Source organism: Conger conger, chromosome 15 (genome assembly GCF_963514075.1).
Source record: "Conger conger chromosome 15, fConCon1.1, whole genome shotgun sequence".
Taxonomy (NCBI): domain Eukaryota; kingdom Metazoa; phylum Chordata; class Actinopteri; order Anguilliformes; family Congridae; genus Conger; species Conger conger.
The window spans coordinates 12,836,559-12,858,180 of NC_083774.1; the positions used below are offsets into that span (position 1 = coordinate 12,836,559).

A 21,622-nucleotide genomic window follows, 5' to 3' on the forward strand; every position below is an offset into this window, starting at 1 on the left:
CCCAGTCACCTCGATCCATCCTGCAATGTATCCAACTTTATTCCACACACACACACACACACACACACACACACACACACACACACACACACACACACACACACACACACACACACACACACACACACACACACACACACACACACACACACACACACACACACACACACACACACCTTGTTGTGACAGCCAACATAATTCATTGCGGCCCGGTCCCGGGACGTGACACAGAGGTGCGTTTCCTCCTATTTGTTGATTAGTATTGATTTTCTTTGATACGTCATTTAAAAATCAATAGTCTGAGGAGGGGGGGGGGGCATGGTTTACACATACTTTAACATACTATTGTGCTCCCGCTGTTTTGGCAGCACTCTGGCAGCCAATTACCAGAAAAGCTCTTAACAGGTGAAAGCCAGGCCTTCAGATCGATCTCCACTTTTCCTCCCCAATCACAGAAAGTGGCCATAAATTAAGCTCATCAGTGCTACTCCGAAGACAGCCATGGAGAACGTAACACCCCCCCCAACGCTTATTACTCCATCCCCCCTCCCAATAAACTGGGCTCTTTTTGTTTGTTGTCCATTGATAGACTAATGCCAGACTGCACGATTGCGCTATGTTTCTAATACGTCTCTGATGGGCTTCCGACTGCTGTGTGAAAGATCTGTGAAAGATCTGTGATAGATGTGTGACTGAGGTATGATGGATGCATTATGAAAGTAATATGCGATATACGTGGATATGTCCTGCCGCTGTGCTTGATTGATGTGTGAAGGATGCATCAGGATGTGATGGTCAAGTGAAGATGGGACGTGTGATGATTTATTGGATGCGTGATACTACAGTATGATGGATGTGCGATGATGATATGGGAAAGAGGTGATGCAATGGATGTGTCATGATGTAATTACGGATGTGTGACAGCGGTGGATGTGGGATGAGGATGTGATGAATAAGCGATTATGCGAGAGATGCATCAGGCTCCAAATTTATTGTCACGCTCGCTAAAGGTGAGCAAATAAAGTTTATAAAATAAACAACACAGGTAATGATTTAAATTGTATGACCAAACTTTTCCTTCCAAAAAAGTTAGGCCTCAAAATGACCGGCAAAATGACTGTTTGATGAAATTTCACAAGGAAAACACTACCAAGCGGTCTTCTGGTGTCTTATGAGGTCAGTTAACATATTGGGGGGGGGGGGGGGGGTGGTGGAATCTGACAATTCCTGCATTCCTTTCAAAATCCTTTTGAGAGCACCATGGACCCAGATAAAATCCGGCCCATGCCAGTGCCCACCATGGCTGGCAGCTCTGCTGGGGCAGTGCACAATTGGTTTTGAGTCACCCAGGGGATATATGGGAGGGATTCAGTAGGCAGGCGTAGCAATGTTCGTTGCTTGTGCGACCCATGTCGGCCGTCTGGGTGCCTGTGGCTAGCTCGGCGGCATCGCTGTCCCAAATTGGCAAAAACGGTGTATAAGAATGCTTGAAATGTTTATGATGGATGTGTGATAGATGTGTCATGCAGTGACGGATGTGTCATGAAGTGATAGACGTGTGCTAGTGATACATGTGTGATAGTGATACATGTGTGATACAGTGACGGATGTGCCATGCAGTGATAGACGTGTGATAGTGATACATGTGTGATAGTGATACATGTGTGATACAGTGACGGATGTGCCATGCAGTGATAGACGTGTGATAGTGATACATGTGTGATAGTGATACATGTGTGATACAGTGACCGATGTGTCATGCAGTGATAGATGTATGATGCAGGGATAGATGTGTGACAGTGATAGATGTGTGATACTGTGATGGAATGCGAGACGTCACCTTGAATTCATCCTCGCCCGCAGTTTCTTTGCCTTCTTCCGAGCCTTCTGCCGCTCCTCGTTGTCTTTGGCAGTCTCCACGACTATGGAGCTGTCCGTCAAAATATCCACGATGTACTTCTTTAAGGACAGGTGTTCCTATGGACACATAGTGTGATAAACGTCAGTGGCCCCTGGCCCTTATTCATCCAATAAAGAACTTTCTGGAAAGTCATATTCTAACAAAAATAATAATAATAATAAAAAAATTTTACATGGAAAAAAACCAAGAAAGCATCAAAAGTAATTAAAACAGGTAATCTGACTTCCAATGTTTTCCCAGACACACAAGTTGGTTCATTTCGAGGCAGAAAAGCAGCACTTTCAAAACACTCAATGTTAACAGTCTGACTTAAGTTCATCATTACATCATGCATCTTCTCTTCAGGAATTTGGCATTTTCCAGACAGTGATTAACGACTTTCTACGGAATCAATGGAGGGGCCTGTGGGAATAGAACTTTTTTTTGGTGGGGGGGGTGGGCGTAAGGATAAAAGCATGCCTCCCTACCTGCAGGCGGAAATGTCTTTATCGGAGAGCCCATCTCTCACCTGTCCCCAAAAACAACAGACACAAACCAATGAAACCTACACCGCCTGCAGGAGCACACGTCCCAGAAACCTCAGAGGCCCACTCTTTCCCGTCCCAAAAAAAGCCGACCGCCTACGTCCCTCAACACCGACGTGATGGGTCAGCGCTCCCAGCGCTGAGCGTTTCACAGCAACGGGTGGGTGAAGGCAACACCAATCCTGGAAGGAGAGCATCTAAGGAGCTTGACTGGGACCTGGAAGGTTGGTGGTTGAAGCCCCAGTGTAGTCACAATAAGATCAGGGCCACTGTTGAGCCCTTGAGCAACCTTAACTCCACAAACTTGCAAGTTGCTTTGGATAAAGGCATCAGCTCAATGAATACAATGTACGGGCGAGAGTCAGTGGACAAGCAGGAAAAGGTTAACCAGAGCATTTAGAACCGCAGGTGCGTTTGGACTCCTCCACGGGACAGGATAAGGGGGGTCTCCGACGCCCCCCATAGGGGCCACTAATTACCCAAGGGGTCTTCAACACCCGGCGCTCCTTTGAACGCGTATCATTGCAGCAGTGCTGAAAGGGGAGCCGGTGATGTCATTTCCTGTCCACTGTACGCCAGGGGCTTTCAGATGCTGTTGACATCCAGCCCCAAGAAGAAAACCCTGACTGATCACACACCCATCAGTCATGTTAAACAACATAATACGACAGGCGCTAATTATCCAATTATCCTGTCATCTCGGAGGATGATCGGGTCCTACAGGGTGAAGACTCAAAGTTTCCATTCCGTGCCGCGCAGGGTTTTTGGCAGGAGGTGTTCGTGTCACAGCTGCAAATGCAGTGGGGTCACCAGCCAAAAAAATTCCACCTGCCAAACTTATCACTCAGCCACTTCACTCACCGCAGTCAATTCCAAGAAAATCTCTAATCAAATATTGAGTGCTTTCGCTTTTGCTGTCAGACCTGGATATCAGGGAGGAAATAATATTCAAGATCAAGCCAGTAGTGCCGGAGGATGAAGCATCCGGTTTAACCAAGAATCAACAGGATGAGTATGCAAAGCTGCAAACTACCGCATCACTTGAAGTCAACTGCAACTGCGACAAAAACTGCAAGAAGTCCCAAGGGGAGCACAGTAAAGAGTCTTTACTGTGCAACTGATCTAACAGAATCCAAATAAAATCCCCATAATCATCACTCGTCATAAATTAATTACTGTACGATAAAAAGTGACCACATTCCTATCGACAGCCCCTTCGAGGGGATTTCGCGATTGAAGTTCCCACAAGTTTGTCCTTCCTGGGCCCCCATCCCGGGGGGGGCTCCAGGCTCCTCCCCTTTGGAAGGCAGGAGTCGAGCAGCACCTGTGAAGGGCAAGCCGCTACGCCCCCCTAGTCGGTCCGCTACGCCCGCCCGCCCGGCCGCCCCGCCACGCCTCCAGGAGAGCACGTGTGGGAACTGATTCACACTTCACACCTCCTAGCATTACAGGCAATTACCATCGCATCGCTGGCAGAAAACCATCGCAATTAGCGCGATTACTTTTAATTACACAGCTTTAATATTTAATTATTAACCACGCATGCGGCGGAAGACTTACTGAAGCGTTAAGGTTGGGTATGTTACTCTAATTTTGCCCCACCCCCCCGGGAATCGGACCGGAAACCTTCAACTCCTTAATTAAGATTCACACTGCAGACTGTATCAGTATCATTGTCTGACAATATTCAGATGAGTGCGACCGACCGGAATGTTCTACACTCCTTGGGGCCTATTGAGCGGCTGGGTCCGCTAAAGCAGCGGTGTAGCGCAATTCGCCGTACCGCGGTGCATCGAGGCCCGACCGCGCCAACGCCAGACCCGAGCGTGCAGCCGGGCAAATGAGCGGGAGAGCTTGTGTCTGTGGGGTTGTCCCGATCTCTTTTTTACATTACGTTAAGTGGCATTTAGCAGACGCTCTTATCCAGAGCGACGTACAAGAAAGTGCAAATCAATCACAAGAACAAGTGCAAAAGTAGACCTGAGAGGACAGTACAGTTCCGAGTCCTAGTGTAAACGTACAGAAATTCAGAACCCTTGAAGAGTACAATCAGCTTTCAAACTAGCATACCACTGTTGGCAGCTAGAATACAACAGCCAATAAAAACAACAATACCTATACATGTAACGATATCTATACATAAGTGCCATTACGGTCTAAGGCTAATCACAGTGATTGTGAGTTGGGGAGGGAAAGGTGTAGCCTGAAGAGATGGGTCTTCAGTCTGCGCTTGAAGGAGGTCAGAGACTCTGCCGTTCTGACATTCACCGGGAGGTCATTCCACCACGCGAGAGCGATTCCTCCGGCCGGTGGCCTGCGGTCGGCCTGCGTCGCCCCCTCGTGAAGCAGTGAGTGGGCGACTGCTCAGCGAAACTAGAGGACTGAAACCACATCAAAAACCGACTGAGGATGTCGCCGTGAAGAGACGAGGGCCACGATGTGGAATTCCAATATTGTACAAGAAAAAAAGAAAAGAAGCGGATTCCCATTCCATAATGCTGCAGAAAACCGAAGCCCCCACTCGCTCAAAAACAAGGAGAGATAAGTACCCCACGGCTACACACGGGCATTTTTAATTCATCCAAAAGGCCAAAGTGTTACACGCCGGGTACACAGATGGCTAACGTTCCGCCTACACCAATCGAACCGTGGACACCAGATTGACAGCAGACGTACACTCCCCCCTCAGCACCAATAACCTCGGATTACAGAGGTGCGAGAGGCGAGAGGGGCGGGGAGCGGTTTGAGCGACAGCTGTCGCCCTGCGTTTTTTCGGCGGGGGTGGGGGGGGGGGGACGGGGGGCAGGGGGGGGACAATGGAGAGCCGAGGGAGCCCCCGGGGCGGAGCAAGGCGACAGCAGCGGTCTGCTTCTGGTCAGGGTAACACGAGAGAGCGCTGAAAACATCACACCTAGGGAGGGCAGTAAAAAGGCTGCCTTTATGAGCTCACCGTGTCAAAGTGATATGTTCGCTCCTCGGGCCCCTTTTGTCTGCCGCAGAAAGGGGCCGGGCGGGATGGCTTTGGCGGCGGTGTGAAATGACGGGTTTGATTTCTCTGACGGGGGGGGGGGGGGACAGAGCGCGCTCGACGGGCTCTTCAAAAGACAACCGTGTGTCATCTGAGGCGTCATTATACGGAGGCCGGCGGCCGGGTCGGGTTCCAGACCGACCCGGCAATTATGCTTATGAACCTTTTGTGTTCAGAACATGGAAAAAATTTTAAAAATCAGCTTGCTTTTCTCCAGCTGGGCAGTGCGTGGATGCATCGGCATCAACTGAAAGTTAAAGAGAGTAAACGCACTCCAGCCAGTACCAGACATACTGAAGGCTATACCGCATACAGAAAGAACCGTTTTTCAGTAACCTTGAAAAAAAATGTTGTTTGCCAATTGATAAACAGTGGCACGCATTGTAGCTGGGATTCCAGTGGTCACATTAACAATTTATTTTACGCACAAAAAAAAAAAACAGGGGGCCAAAATGCAGGAGGGGGGGAATGCACTGCATTCTATAAAAGCAGACATAGCAGGCTTGAATCATAACAAAATAATTGCTCCTGTTTCTTTGAGCCAATCATTTTTATTGCGTCTGACATTTGAGCAGGTTATTGAACATAATATTTACATAGCCATTTGTGAAACATGGTGGTGGGGGTGTATGGCTGCCACAGGTGCTGGCTCACTTACTTTCACTGATAACGGCAGTGCTGACAGTCTTACTGACGTTCCAAAGAGTTTGTTTCAGTAAGCCTATTGTTTGGCCGAGGTCCCAGACTTTTTAATTTTTTTTCCTTTTCCCCAATTTCTCAGCTTCATAATGACTTCCTTGACTTTCAAGAAAGACAACTCTGGTCCTCATGTTGACAAATGCCAATAACAAAAGCCAGGAATCAGGAGAAGATAGTGAAATCTTTTATGTTATATCTTACTTATCTTATGTATAACAAGGGATGTAATTCTGGCACAGATCACCTGACACGGATATGGATGCAAATTAAAGGTGATGTTCGGCACTTTAACCTCATATTCCTTGTTTCATTTTAAATGCTGGTGTATAGAGCCAAAAAAACTGAAATTGTACCACCGTCCAAAGACAGTTGACAGACTTCACTGTACATTCATTGTGTTGCTATTGTGAGTTGTCATTATGACAAAAAATATTTGGGCCCATGGCTCCATGACTGTATACCCAACAGGCAATGGAAGGGGGTGTGTGGGGTAACAGGTAAGGGGGTCCCACTCCCACCTTGCCAATTTTAATTAGGTTCCAGGGCACCAGGAGAATTTCAGAATAAGACCTTCCAACTCTGGGCTCATTCCAATCGCTTATTTTTCCTCCTGTTTTTTTCCGGTTTTTCTACTCCAAGCTCCACCCATAGAGAGAGCCTCGAAAACGAGGCTAAAAAAACATGGGAAAATGGAACGTTGTTGCTCCTTCAAACATCAGTTTGAAGCCATGTCAGTTACAGACATGGCAGATGCGTGGGAGATGGGAAGAGGTGGATCCACAAGTCAATCGTTTATATGTCAGGCTTGCAAAAAAAAAAAGTCTGCGCTGATGTTTCCTTACTGAGGAAAGATTGGGAGGTCCTAACTTCTACTTCTGGCCCCAAGAAGGAACATTTAATGGGTTGGAATGTCCTTAAAGATGGTGGACCTCGATCAATTTCTGGGTCTGGAAAAAAAAAAAGACCCTGAGGGCCACAATGCCCCTCCCTTAACCACTCCCACTCCATCAAGCCGACCGCCACACCCCCCGACAACTCCCTGTCGGCCGTGCCCACAGGCCCGAGGTGTCACAGATGGGTCCAGCCCGGCAGCTTGTGCTTTTGCACCGACAGGTCAGTGGTAATTCCTTTGCGTAAGGTCAAGGGTGAACAATGAAAAAAAAAATCCAATACGTCCAAAGTGCGGAGGGACTCGTAGGGACAAGTGTATATAACGGTAAAACACGGCGGGTGACAACCAATAAACCTAAAGCTCAGAAACTTCCCGCTGCGCTCTGCCGCGACCACTCCGCGCATCGATCCGACGCCGTCCATAACCACGTCTTATTTCTAAATTCACACCCCCCGCCCCCCCTCACTTACAGCGACGAGGAAGGCACGACCAAACCCGGGTGGGCGGGCTCTGAGGTGGGATGTGGGGGGGGGTGGGGGGGGGGAGATTATTTTGCGACCTCAGCACGGTTCAGCCAGCAGTCTTAATTTTAATTAAAAATCTTTCATTCCGCCGAGAGTTATGGAAGCCCTGCTCGAGGAGGGCCAGGCGGGTCCCGGTGAAATACGGCGGTGCGGAGCGAGAGAGGACATAAATAACGCAACCCGCCGGCCAGTCAAAAAACAAATACTGTACGTTTCGCGCTTCCGTGCTGCGCAATACGTCAAAAACAGCAGCCCTTCGGCCTGCGCTAACCTCCTGCGGAAGTGACCGGTGGCTGGCTAAAACCCTGCTCCATTGCAACAGTCCATATTGGTCAAACCACGTTTTAAAAATAAATAAATAATTACACACTACCACCCATCGACTTCCTGCCTCCATCTGTGTTGCTGACCTGGGTCAAAAAAGTAATTGTTTTGGGTTGAAATACTTTTCTGTGCTTGATTGATCTTGCTTGTTGCAAACGAGCCAATAAAGAGGACCACAATGCGGGGTTTGTACTTCTCGAAAGTATTTCATAGGTTTCAATACACCAGACAAGCACAGTAAAGCATAGAAAAGTATTTGAATGGAAAACGATTACGCATTAAATCCATGTCTGTGGTGTTGTAGCAAACCTCCAGAGAACTTTCCCGTCCTCTAATCCAGTGTGCATTCCAGTCATTTTTAATATGTAGAGGGGGGGCTTTATCGTCACGCGACAGCCATGTTTTGACAGTGAGACAGAAATGCGTGTTGAGTAAGCCGTCAAACTGCACAATACCTCACCGTTACCCGATATGCTCATCCTCCTGGCTTTACATCACAGTGCATTAAGCTAAAAGAAATACGTACCCCAATAAACCCACTTTGCATGGAAAACAGCTTTGGCCTGTCAGACACAGGGAGGCTTTTGCAGGTCAGCTCTGTGCCTCCGTGTCATGCAACACGATCCCGCAGCATGTCCGGCTTTATGTATTACATTTTTTAAAGACCTCAATCAAAGCGCCTACTGGGGTTTACCGGACCAGGCCTTTTCAGCGTCACCATAACTCACGCGCTCCGCAAACTCTCAGAGACGCAGTTCAGCCAGCGCTCAACCAACAAAGAAATGACAACACCAAAACAGAGCGGTCTTAAATAACGCAGGACTTTCCCAGAAACAAGATTTAAAGGTACAATAGGTCATTTCGAACTTCTAACGGCCTAGAGAGGAATTGTGAATTGTCTGAACTGCAGCAACAAACACAATCAAACCACAACACTGTGTATCCCTCCCCCTTCGCTGACACTATACAAAGTTTTGGTACAGAGCACCAGTCCGTCAACTGTATATTTTGAAACCAAATTTAAGGACTATAAACACAGGCAGAGGGTGAGTCAACATGTCAGTGAGCTCTTTTCAATGACAGGAAGGGGTCTACAATGGTCTTCTAACAATGTTCTAACACAAAAATCTTACCTATTGTACCTTTAAACATGTGTTGGCTATCTAAGGCGGGACCTGGTGTTGCACAGGCCGCTGTGGGGTGCCTCGGGGTGGGGCGCCCGTCTTGTTTATTTTGCGACGGGGGAGGGAGGGGTCCACGGAGAGAGGGAGCTAATGAATTAGAGTGGAGGTGGAGAGGCATTAGAGATTACCAGCAGGGACGGTTCAAGCGGAGAAGGTGCCGGGGTCGAAGGTGAGGCATATACCACCAACAAGTTGTCAGACGAACAAAGGGCACGTAGAAGCGGCGACCTCGCATTACACAACGGGCCAGAATGCTGGAGCCTCGGCCCCAAACACACACGATGGGCCTACAGAGACGTGGCCGTGATCTCACCCTTCAAACCCCACCCAACGCTCCTGCTGTTTACGCTACCCGGCGGATTTACAACCCTCGAGCACTAAAAGATAAAATCAACCATTACGAACCAAAATGAACTCTGCTCCAACAAAAGAACTGCAATAGAACTTAACATTGACTGTGGTGTTAAAGGCATAGAAAAAATAAAGACACAAACAACCACCCATTGTGTTGCACTGCTCTCTTTACGGTGAAGGCGGGTGTGCTGTTAAAAGCTGAGGGGGAGTGCGAGCATTAGGGCTGGGGTGTACACACCACTGGCATAGACATACAGCATTGGGGCCAGCGTGGGCCACTGCCACCCATTTATCTTGGCTGAACCACCATGCCCAAATGTGAAAGCCCACTTAGCTCTATGCAGGCTCATTCTGTGCTGCACATGTAATGTACAGTATGCGAGTATTGGTGGCTGGCCTGCTGGTACGCACCACTTCCTCGTCGGAGAGCTCCCGGCCCTGGATGCTGCTGCCCTCGCGGACGGCCTGCTGGTGCCTCTTGCCCTTGGTGTGGCTGAACAGGTGCACCTCAGAGGTGATCTGCAAAACACGACGTCAAGAGGAGGACACGACCGTTAGAACAGGGAACCACCAGGGGGGTGAAGTCACGGTAGTAATGGTCACAGGAATCCTGAACTCATCACATGACAATACATTACAAATGTACAAGCACTTAAAATGTAGTTATTTTTTTTTGCTTCCAGTAGGCAAGACACCGATTCGTCATCCTCCAAAGCATAAAGACACCCTCGTTCTGCCTGACCGAAGCCCTCCCGCGGCACTGCCATGCTTGCCAACTGCCGCTCGGCATTGACCATCACTGCGCGGGTCAGAATATATACGGGAAGATAACCAGTAGAGGCCTAGACTCCAAAAAAAAAAAAGAAAGAAAACGGTAATAAATCTGTGGAGCTGAACGATAAGAGATGTCGTCTGTGACTCATGGTGCTGGTAAAGCCGCTCGATAAATCTGGTGTCAGCGTGCACCCCCCCCACCCCCCCCACAAGGCGTCATGGCCGCACCCCCCCACCTCTGACCTGCTCATTTACGTACGCGCTGCGCGCTCAGGAAACTGAGTCACGCGTCAAACGCGCCAAATTACGTCCAAGAGAATATTTCACGTTGTTTAGATTTGGCCATGACACTCTGCACTGTTTTATCCCTCCCTCCCAGCCACCCACCCGGGGGATTAGGACACTGTCTGTGACTGTATGGTAAAAACAGACCTTGCCACATCGTTAATATTTCATGCGCTTGATGTGAAAAAGAGGACGCTGTTTTGGACGATGAAGTACTGACCGCTTGCGTTCATCTCAGACGCGCTGAGCGTCACTAGCAGCCGAGGTCTGTCAGGCCTGTACTCTTTCGCGCAGCAGTTCCGAGAATATATGGAGTTTGCTCTGAATGTGAGCTCACGCCTGTTGATCTCTTCCCCAGGGATAACCCGATAGCCGTTTCGCATTGTGCCGAACCTGTGCTGTACAACAAAGCTCTTTACTCAAGAAAGAGGTCGGCATCTCCAGGGGACTAATTCTCAGTAAACAATTGCAAATAATAATCAGGCTTGAAGGATCGCCCCGGGGCCACAGTATCGATTATACAGTGGCCTCTTTACCCGTATACGAAAGTGGCCATTTCCTTCAGTGTGTTTTTGGTTTGATCTTTCCAGATCTGGTTTTTTTCCACTCCAGCGTGGTTCGGTGTTTGTTATGAGGACAGGCGCGGTTGGCCGAGCTGCCAGACTCAACATTCGTGACTCAAGGCCAGAACTTCGCTGGTTCACCCAGAAAGGAAGCGGGCTATAAGTGCATTACGCAGGAGTGCATTCACACAATAAACATCTCACGCCAAATGATTCAGGGGAGTTTAGCAACATGTGGTCATCAAATGTATACAGAGTTTCTGACCGTCTACACATTCAGACTGCATCACAGTTCCCACAACCCGCTTTCCCTCACCAAATTTTAGCCCATCATTTTCAATCCTAGACATGTCCTCAGGTTAGCTCAATAAGTTTGTCAGAATAGTTGCTATGCTAACACGCCAGTTGATTATAGAAATTGTTGTAACTCACAGAAACCTCACTATAAGCCTGACATAGCTGACACTCTGAGTTGAGGTAAGTCTGGCCCAGTTTTTTAAGACATAAACATAAGGTCATTTCATTCTTCTGACACATCATTTGTAGACACGTCTCCAATTGGAGGTGACAGCTGGCTAACGTGCTAGAAACAATTGGGACTGCTGGAAACTTGCTCAATAACTGTTCCAGATCCTAGAGAGAGTGTGTGGTTTAGATGACCGTCTACTGTGTCAGCTTCTCATAGCTACTGTCTCGAAGAGGTTTTGCTATCATTTTCAGTAGAACTGCTTTGCTACTCAGCCCATTCGAATGTACTAATGGGGTTTACCCATTGAGTCACTCTGGATAAAAGCAATTGCTAACCGGACGCATGACGTATGGCAACTGTAATGTGCAGTGCATCAAGAGGTAGAGGACAATGGAAATATCTCAATAACTAACAATGGACTGCATTCAAGCACAATATTGCCATCATTATCAGTCAAGAGTGCTAAAAAAGGTACATGCAGGAGCTGTAACTTCACAATGCCCCCAAAACTTAAAGCGTAACTCATCCTGCGCTGCACATATAATGTCAAAATCGATGAGAAACGAGGTGCTGCACGTTGTTAGCCGGAGAACAGAAGAGAACAAAAGGCGAGGAGGTCGTGGAGGACAGTGGGCAGTTTGCCCTGGAGCACCGGAGCGATGCCGACAGGGGCAGCCGCCGCTAATGTCATTAAACAGAGTGCTCGCCGCTGACCTTAAGACCATCGCCGGTGTCAGACGCTGGCCAAGGGCATCTGACATTTTTAACAAGATTTGACTGTGTAGCTATCTCTCTTTCGCTATCTAGCTCTCTCGACCGTTCCTATCTCTCTAATCTCAGGGAAGTCCGATTCTCCGCCCCGCTCTGAAAGCCGGCCTGTCGCAGATAAACTCGGCCACCCCAGATTTGCGGCCTGTCACTCGAAGCGCGATCCAGCCTGGCTGTAAATTTCAAAAGCCGGGGGGGGGGGTTCATGTTTATTAATGCAGTTAAACACTCATTTGAATGCATTCTGGGCCAGGATCACATGACCTCGGCTGAGGGCAGTCTCACGCTGATGGGCGAGAGGCACTCGGGCCGGACCGCGTAGAAGGCAGGGGCGGTTTACAGAGGGCACCACCCACCGTGACGTTGCAGAGCGAGCACTGCTTCTTGCGCTCGTAGGGCGTGAGTTTGGGGGCGTAGTCGGTGTTGGCGTGTCGTCCGCTGCTCAGCTCAGCCGCCTTCTCCTTCCGCTGCTCCATCTGCTCCATGTGCCGACGGCTGCTCTCATCGTGCTGCGGAGAAAGGGGGGGGGATCAGTGTTCACATCAGCGTTCTCTTCCTCGTTTTAGCATCTAAAATGGCCACGAAACGCTTGCAAAGAGCAGTGACGTAGGTTTTTTTTTTGTTTTACCTAACCCAGCCCTCTTTAGTTAACACTTAACGTCATCCGATAATTATGCGAAAACATACGTTATGTCACGTGGGAAATCGTTTTAAAAACAGCTTAAAAATATAGCAGTCAGACCCTAAAATATGCCTACTTCTTCCAAAATTGCAATTAGTTTTTACAAGAATCGGTATGGACCACAAATCGAAAGCTCCAGGATGATATGAAAAGCCCAAAAACACAGAATATATGTCTGTGGGCTTTTATTATTTTACACAGCTGGGGGATGGGGGTCAGTCGAAGGGGTCAGGGAGGTTCACCTTCATCTGGATCTTCTTCTGGAGCTCCTCCATGGCTTCCTGCTGGGCAGCGCTGAGAGCAGCCAGCCTCTCCTCACGGTCTCTGTGCCGCACACACACATCATACACACCGCAGTTATACACACAAAGAGGGTCATATCAACAAGACTGTATATAGAGGAGAAACAATATATAAATATGTCCTCATATTAATTAAAGTGTCTTCAGTTCAATTTAATCAGTCCGACGAGAGTAACTGTAATAACACTGCAAATGACAGTGCTTCACTGATGAACATCCATATCCTTCTATGAGAAGAAACTCATTACATTTACATTATTGGCAGATGCTCTTATCCAGAGCGACGTACAGTTGATTAGACTAAGCAGGAGACAATCCTCCCCTGGAGCAATGCAGGGTTAAGGGCCTTGCTCAAGGGCCCAACGGCTGTGCGGATCTTATTGTGGCTACACCGGGATTAGAACCACCGACCTTGCGTGTCCCGGTCATTTACCTTAACCACTACGCTACAGGCCGCCCCTGTGGCCAAACTCAGTTGGTATAGGAGTGTCCAAGACCACCAGCATGAAAGGGGCTGGTGGTTTTAATCTTCTGTCATTTGGAACGCGTCTCTATCTTATCTCAGTTCAGACTTTAAAAGTTAATTAAATGACAGTGATTGGGGAGGGATCCTGTGCACACCTGGCAACCACACGAAATGCCAATGTAACCTGCCAGCTTCACAGCGTATTAATCATGGCTGAGAGAGAGTCTGAGGGGAGCACCTGGCTCTCTCCCGCGCCGCGTCCTCCCGGGCCCTCTCCTTCTCCTGCCTCTGCTGCTCGATGCGCGCCTCCTGCTCGCGCCTCCTCGCCCGCAGCTCCTCCACCCGAGCCTGACGCTCCGCCTCCAGGGCTCGCTTCCGCTCCTGGGAGGGAGACGGGCAGAGCCGCTGTCACATGCGCCTGGTCTCCACGCACGCACACACACACACCCACACACACACACACACACACACACACACACTCTCTCTGACATGCGCCTAGTCTCCACACACACACATACACACACATACACAGCCACTCTGACATGGGCCTAGCCTCCACACACACACACACACACACACACACACACACTCTCTCTGACATGCGCCTAGCCTCCACACACACGCACACGCACACGCACACACACACAAATATATACATACATAGTCACTCTGACATGGGCCTAGCCTCCACACAGACACACACACACATATATATATACATATATACACACACACACACACACACACAGCCACTCTGACATGCGCCTAGCCTCCACACACACACACACGCACACACGCACACACACACGCACACGCACACATATATACATACATAGTCACTCTGACATGGGCCTAGCCTCCACACAGACACACACACACATATATATACATATACGCACACACACACACACACAGAGCCACTCTGACATGCACTTAGCCTCCACACATACACAAACACACACACACACACACACACACACACACACACACAGTCACTCTGACATGCACTTAGCCTCCACACACACACACACACACACACACACACACACACACACACACACACACACACACACACAGTCACTCTGACATGCACCTAGCCTCCCCACACACACACACACACACACACACACACACAGTCACTCTGACATGTGCCTAGCCTCCACACACACACACACCTGCACGGCCTCGTCTCGAGCCTGTTTCTCCTCCTGCCTCCTCTGGCGCTCCTCCTGCAGCTCGTTGAGGCGCTGTTCGTACTCGTTGAGCTTGGCCAGCACGTCGTGCCTCTTATTCTGCGCCTCCAGGGTGTTAATGAAGGCGATCTCATTCACCTGCAGGGAGACGCATCTCTCAGTACAACACAGCACACAAGAGAAACACAACACAGGACACGGCTCCAATGAACTGCTGTCATTTATTTCAGTACGTGGAGGAAATAAAATGTCTAACCTCCTAAGACCCGCACTCTTTTTTGGTATGCATTTTTAATTTCTCTTTGCTATTTGGGCTTATTGGGACCTGATAAGTATAAAAACTAAGCATCATCTTTTGACATGACGTAGTTTTTGAGAAAAATGATGTCCACATATATGGACTCTCGGTCTTAAGAATTAAGTATTATAGTTGTACAGCCCAAAATGTGGAGTCCACGCATGTGTACGCCAGGTCTTAGGAGGTTAAGTAATAAAAGAATAATAAACTCACCTCAATCTAAGATTCACGATTATAAAACTTTTTTCTGTAATTGCAATGGGAATGACACATGCATTACCCCTGCCTGATATTGGGAACCAGCAGTGCTGTGTAAAGTAGAGTAGAGCAGGGGTTCCTATTAGGCTTTAATATTCCAGAACATTCATTAGTCTGAGCAATCAGGACCAGTTCTGGTCATGCGAGTCGGGTCCTGATTGGGTACAATGGGCACGGTCCTGTTGACCTCGCACTGTGATTGGACGGTGTTCACCTTGGCCTCCTCCTCCTGTGCCTTCTTCACTATGGCCTGCAGCTGCAGCTCGCGCTTAAACTCAGCGTGGAGCAGACGTTCCTCCATCATCCTCCTCCTCTGATCCAGCAACTCCTCCTTCCACTTATGCACCTCCTTCTCCTGCAGCAGAGAGAGAGTGAGAGAGAGAGCGAGAGAGAGAGAGTGAGTGACAGAGAGAATAGTGGGATGGAGGAGAGCAAAAAGAGAAAAGGTAAGGAGAGGAAAGGGGAATGGAGACGGAGGAGTGAGAAAGGAAGATAGGATGTAGAAACAGAAAGGAGCAGGAAGAAAAAGAGAAGAAACAGAGACGGAGAGAGGAAAGAGAGATGGAGAGGGCGTGAGAGAGACAGAGACACGGCGCTCATCGTCTCTCTGCAGTGGAAGCCTCAGGCGGGCAGTCGAGCTTGGGGTTTGAGGAGCTCCCTCACCCTCTCCAGGAGCTTCTGCAGCTTGTGGGTCTTCTCCTCACGCAGTTTCTCCCGCAGCTGCTGGGCCTTCAGCTGCTTCTCCTCGTGCTTCTTCTTGGACTCGGCGATGGTCCTGCGAAGCACAGCGGAAACGGTCAGCCAGCAGGGCAAGCACCTTCCAGCACACCTGTACCACCTCCACCCCCCCTCCTGATAGCTTTATACATTTCCTTTACAAATCTGGAATGGCAAAGTACCACCGTAAACGTGTCATTGCTGTAAGGCCTGATGCATCCAGAGGGGGCTTGAACAATACGGCATCACCTGGACCCATCCCCCTGGGGCGGTGGTGGTGTGGCCGTTTAATCACTGCTCCTTGGGACTCCCAACTACTGGCAGGATCAGGATTCATTTGGGCACATTACTGCACCTAAGCTCAAATGTCTTATTTTGTTCCCCCGAATCAATATCTATAACAATCATATTTGTCCTTACTTTCAGTCAGGGATAAGAAAGCCACACGGTGTAGGGGTTGAGCTGTCCTGTTTTAGGAGCCTCAGGGAGCGAACAGAAGCACCCCCCCAGCCTTTACTTCTCAAGTCAGCAGACCTCTCTGTTCATTCATGAAAGGGCAGAACCGCACCGAGGTGGTCGAGTCCTGCTTTTCCGGAGTGTTCTCCGCGCTCTCCTCACCTCTTACGGGATGGGGAGGACAGCTTCTCGTGCATGTGGATGCCGTGCCCGGGGGGGCGTGCCGGCTCCTCCTCCACGATGTCTCCCCAGGAGGTGCTCTGTCGCCAGGGCTCGCGAGCTGCAGGAGGCAGGGAGAGATGGCTGTGACTGGGTCTGTCTCACCTCCAAACCCCTGTCCCACCCTGCACACCCGCCTGACTCTGTGGCCTTCTGAGCCCCAGGTACAGAGCCTGTTGTGAGCGAGAGGAGGACAACACTCACCATCATAGTCAGCTAACATCTCACTCCAGTCCATATTCAGCCCACAGCCTCCACTGCCCATGCTGGCCTACAGGAGACAGAACAGAGAGGTCAATAACCCGAGCCATCTCTCTCACTCTCTCACACTCACAGAGCAGAAGGGGGCTCTCACAGAGAGTCGTTGTCTCCAGCTTGTTGCTCTCACACTCTCACACACTCACAGAGAAGTCGCTCTCAGTGTCGGTCTCCAGCTCGTTGTTCTCGGCCTGGATCTCGCGGGTCAGCTGCTCCTCCTCGGCAATGGCGCTGGCGATAGCCTCCTCGTTGGCCTTCTCCAGCCTGTCCGCCAGCTCCTCCTTCTTCGCCAGGACCTCCGCCATGGACTGCGGCTGCAAGCGGAGCACAGTGTCACGGCCCCCGGCTCTACCGCCCCGCCAAATACCCCCTGGCCTGCACTGACTGCACAAACTTATAGACTACAGCTATGGACCCTGAGGACTGTATACATTCCACACTGCGAATATGTGATATGTATATGTGTATATGTGATGAATGAGTTTTATAATTACATGGTTAAGTATAGTTTCTCAGTCTTCCCCTGGGGGTAACTCTACAGTGGTTCCCTCCTGAGTAGCTCTTTATCATTTGGCTGAGACTGATAAATTCACTCTGCTCCTGCGTTTCAGGTCTGCATTCTGGGTGACAATAAACATTGCTTGCAGACGTTTTGGTAACAGAAAGACAACAAACAAGTACAACTGTTTGTTTGTCTGTCTTATTACGTTTGAACTTATTTAAGATGTTCGAAGGAACATAAATAACATACACAACTTCTAAGAACAGATACACTTCTGAAGACCACATCTGTAAAGAGTCAACCCATCTCCCATGTCATGTCCTGTAATGGGAACCCTCATAAACAGTATGGCCCCCAGACCAAGGCTGGTGTTGGTGTTCTTGCACCATTATTTGACATTGCTAATTCTGTTTGCAGTCCATGTTATTAAATTATCCCAAGCACAGTTCATGGTTAATATGAAGCCCATTATATGAATAAACAATTTAGAAAAATGACATCACTTACAATCAACCCACAAACACAAGCACTGTCCAGTCACAAGTACACAAGCGAGAGGGCATGCAGATAGAGTCACAGGGAGGATGGAGGGATGGAGAAGAGGTGTGCGGGGGGGGGGCATTCAAGGACAAGCAACCCAGTGATGCCACGAAGGGGGAGGGGCGTAGCATGTCACATCAGGACCGAGAACAAACGGTTTGGTTTCCTCGAGCGAACCGCTGCCTCCATGGTAAGGTCCTCTTCCACGAAGGCGCTAGATTTCTCCGGAACAAAAAGAGTGGCACTCGGGAGTGCTATAATTCAACAAACGAGAATGGACGATGAGGAGGAAGAGGCAGAGAGAGATCGAGAGAGAGAGATACGCTTCCTCTCATCAACGTGCCTGTCCTATCTTTCATGAGGAGCTCCTAGGAGCCACCCAGAGCCTATTCTAATCAAAGTCCGATGGGAGCTTGGATAAGGCTCCTCCATGCGGTTATACAAGCCCACCTATCTCATTATTTTAGCGTGACGGGTCCCAGTGCTGTCAAGGTACAGGGTGATAGCAGCCACAGGGGTCACCCCCAATTAACCCCGCAGTGGGGAAACTGTGAACAAAACACCGTAGTGGAAATGCCGTCAGAGAGGAGAGCTAGAAACATGGACGGGCGGGCAGGCAGGTTCACTGCTGGTCCACGCTGGACCCTCAGCTTGACGCAGGCCTGAGGCCTCACTGCGGGGAGCCTGGGAGAAGACCGGTCCTTCCTTGGTTACAAGGCCGTCTTGTCCACTTCAAATTGCCCAATTAAAAACATCAAAACAATAGCAAAAAAAAACTGTAGGAGGAGCTGTCTATGGCTGGTCGCCGGGGTGGGAACACATCACCGTGACGGAAGGTTATCAGAGGAGTGTATTTTTAAGTCCATGTTTTCTGGTTCACATTATAATTGGGTTTCTCAAACCAACAGTCACAAAGTTAGCATCAGATACGACAAAACAAGAGAGCCAGACAGTTTGGGTTACCTGCGCAGCTACACAGCAACCGCAGGAAAAATGGTACTTATGGTAACCGCAAAAACATTCCAACAACTACTGGAATATATTCGGTCCCTATTGTGGGGGAAGCCTCAACATACGCTACCATTCAAAAGTTGTGAATTACTGAGAAATGTTTATGTTTCTGAGAGAAATTGATAGTTCTATTCACCAAGGTAGCATTGAATTAGTGTAAAAAATACAAGTACAAGTACATCAGTTTGAGAGTCTCTAGTCTCAGAAAGACACCTCGGTCCTCATTGAATAGTTCCCGCCATCAGATTCATCCGCGACAGTGAAGAGGCGACGAAGATGCTGGCCTTATAGTTTTCAAAGAAAAAGTCACCTTGGAAACTGTCAAACAAGAAGAAAGGGTTAAAATGGGCAAAAGAACACAAAGATGGGACAGTAAGGGATTGAAATTATGGATCAATTAAGCATAGTTTCAACCGTTGGGATCAAAGAGAAGATGATGTATGAGACGAAGAGCAACAGAAAGGATTTGGAGGACTGCTCAACTCCATCTGTCAAGCATGGTTGAGGAAATGCAGTGGTATGTGGCTGCTTTGGTGCTAGAAAGGTGGGAGATTTACACAGAGTGCAAGGCATACTGGACCTGCAAGGTTATCACGCCATTTTACAACACCATTCATCCCATGTGTTCAATGCTTGAGCGGTCCCAATTACATCATGAAGCAGGACAATGATCCCAACCACAGGTATAAGGAGTACGGTCTCTGATAGATTGGCCAGCACAATTGCCAGATCTGAATCCTATCGAGCTTGATAATGGCAAACAGCTTGGTAATAGCCGGTCCGTGAGAGACGCCCTACAAGCCAATCGTACCCATAGCAACAGGAAGCGTGCAGTGAAACTTCTACTGAATATCTTTAAAAACAGAATGGCTAAAGTCAGCACAACTGTTGTCGCTGTTGTTCCATTGATGAACCGAAAGTCTGAAGAATAGAACATTTCAGCAGTGTGAAACATTATCAATGTCTTGACTGTATTTTTTTAATGCTTCCTTGGTGCAACTGAACAATTTCTCCTTGATTCCGAACTTTAGAACAGTAGTGTACGGCATTTAGACTATTCAATTTGGTGAAAGTTGAAAGAGGTGATAGTTCTGATTTAACAGTGCCCCACACAGAAAACCATCGGGTGAGCAGCCAATCACTCATTTCACAGTGTTTAGGAAAAGTAGGCTTCACGTCCTTGACAGCTCCTTAAACAGAGGTAACTGGAAGCGGCAGTACAGTACATTCGAGCCTCACACCGCTGCCACGTCCCCGATCCCCCGCCCCAGGACCCTCAAATGTTATCGGTAATGAGCGGGAGCAGGTGGGATTTGGGAGATTTGGGGGATTCGGGAGGGGGGGGGGCTGTTGTTGTGACTGTGTGGGAGTGATGACCAAGTCAGAGCAGGCAGGGCCCCCCTCCCCTGCCCCCCATCCCCAGCGGAGCCATCGATCCACAGGGCCTCACACCAGAAACCCGAAACCCGAGCAGGGCCTCACGGGCCTGCACGGAGCCGACCGCGGGCCGGCGTCAAAGCCACCGGAACACACGCTCCCCCAGGGGTGACCCCGAGGGGGGTCGCCATCAACCTGTCATCTGACCACACGCCGCCTCAACACCGAACGCACAGGGCCCACTGCCCAACACTAGCTCCACACACACGCACACACACACACACACACACACGCGCACACACGCACACACACGCACACACACGCACACACACGCACACACACGCACACACACACCTGCAAGTGCACACGTGCTCAAACACACACACACACACACCTGCAAGCGCACACGTGCGTGCACGCACACACACACATACATACACACACACACACACAAAGTCTGCCTGTCATTCTCGGTCAATGAAGTGGGGTTAGTATGAGTTTCTGTATCGACTCGGTTTAGGGGTCGAGACCACCCTCCTACCCCCATCCCCCACCCCCCCCCACCCCTCTGTCACTCATCACTCACGGTGGAAAGCTCAGTGGGGTCCAGCGCACTCTCCGGTTTCAGGGCTGCTGCGGGGGTCTGTCCCGGGACAGACTCTGCAGGGACGAGCGTCTGGCCCTCTGCGTACCCCTCCCCCTCCCCCTCGCCCTGCTTAGGACACGCAGCGTCCACGCCATTTGGGTCTGGGGGCGGGGGTGTGGCCGGGGGCGTGGACGTGGAAGGGGGCGGGGCAGGCGGGTCCTCGACGGGCGCGCCCGTGGGCGGCCCCAAATCCTGTGTGCCGTCGGCCGGAGGCTGTACCAACACAATCCCAAATTAAACCCTGCACGACCTCATGTTGAGTCTGTCCCCTTTTCTGGCTGAGTCCGCCCTCCAACAACAACACAACAACGACAACAACAACAGCATTCCACAATAGAGCACGAGTGGGGACACAATCAAAGACACCATCACCATAGAAACATGCAGG

The 21,622-nt window shown here is 49.5% G+C and overlaps 1 protein-coding gene across 3 annotated transcripts in view; it reads right to left on the minus strand.

Moving 5' to 3' along the window:
• Nucleotides 1-21,622, minus strand: part of scaper (S-phase cyclin A-associated protein in the ER) — a 102,048-nt gene that overhangs the window by 53,299 nt on the left and 27,127 nt on the right. For 2 of the 3 annotated variants that reach the window (XM_061222574.1, XM_061222575.1), the window contains exons 9-19: nt 17,305-17,472; nt 17,105-17,171; nt 16,844-16,961; nt 16,172-16,283; nt 15,723-15,863; nt 14,935-15,090; nt 13,998-14,140; nt 13,234-13,315; nt 12,666-12,818; nt 9,862-9,969; nt 1,841-1,977 (exon numbers count right to left, since the gene is read on the minus strand). In XM_061222574.1, coding sequence (XP_061078558.1) covers nt 1,841-1,977; nt 9,862-9,969; nt 12,666-12,818; nt 13,234-13,315; nt 13,998-14,140; nt 14,935-15,090; nt 15,723-15,863; nt 16,172-16,283; nt 16,844-16,961; nt 17,105-17,171; nt 17,305-17,472 — 1,385 coding nt within the window. Of the gene's footprint in view, nt 1-1,840; nt 1,978-9,861; nt 9,970-12,665; nt 12,819-13,233; nt 13,316-13,997; nt 14,141-14,934; nt 15,091-15,722; nt 15,864-16,171; nt 16,284-16,843; nt 16,962-17,104; nt 17,172-17,304; nt 17,473-21,174; nt 21,448-21,622 lie in introns of all 3 variants that reach the window. The other variant, XM_061222573.1, reaches the window with a different exon arrangement.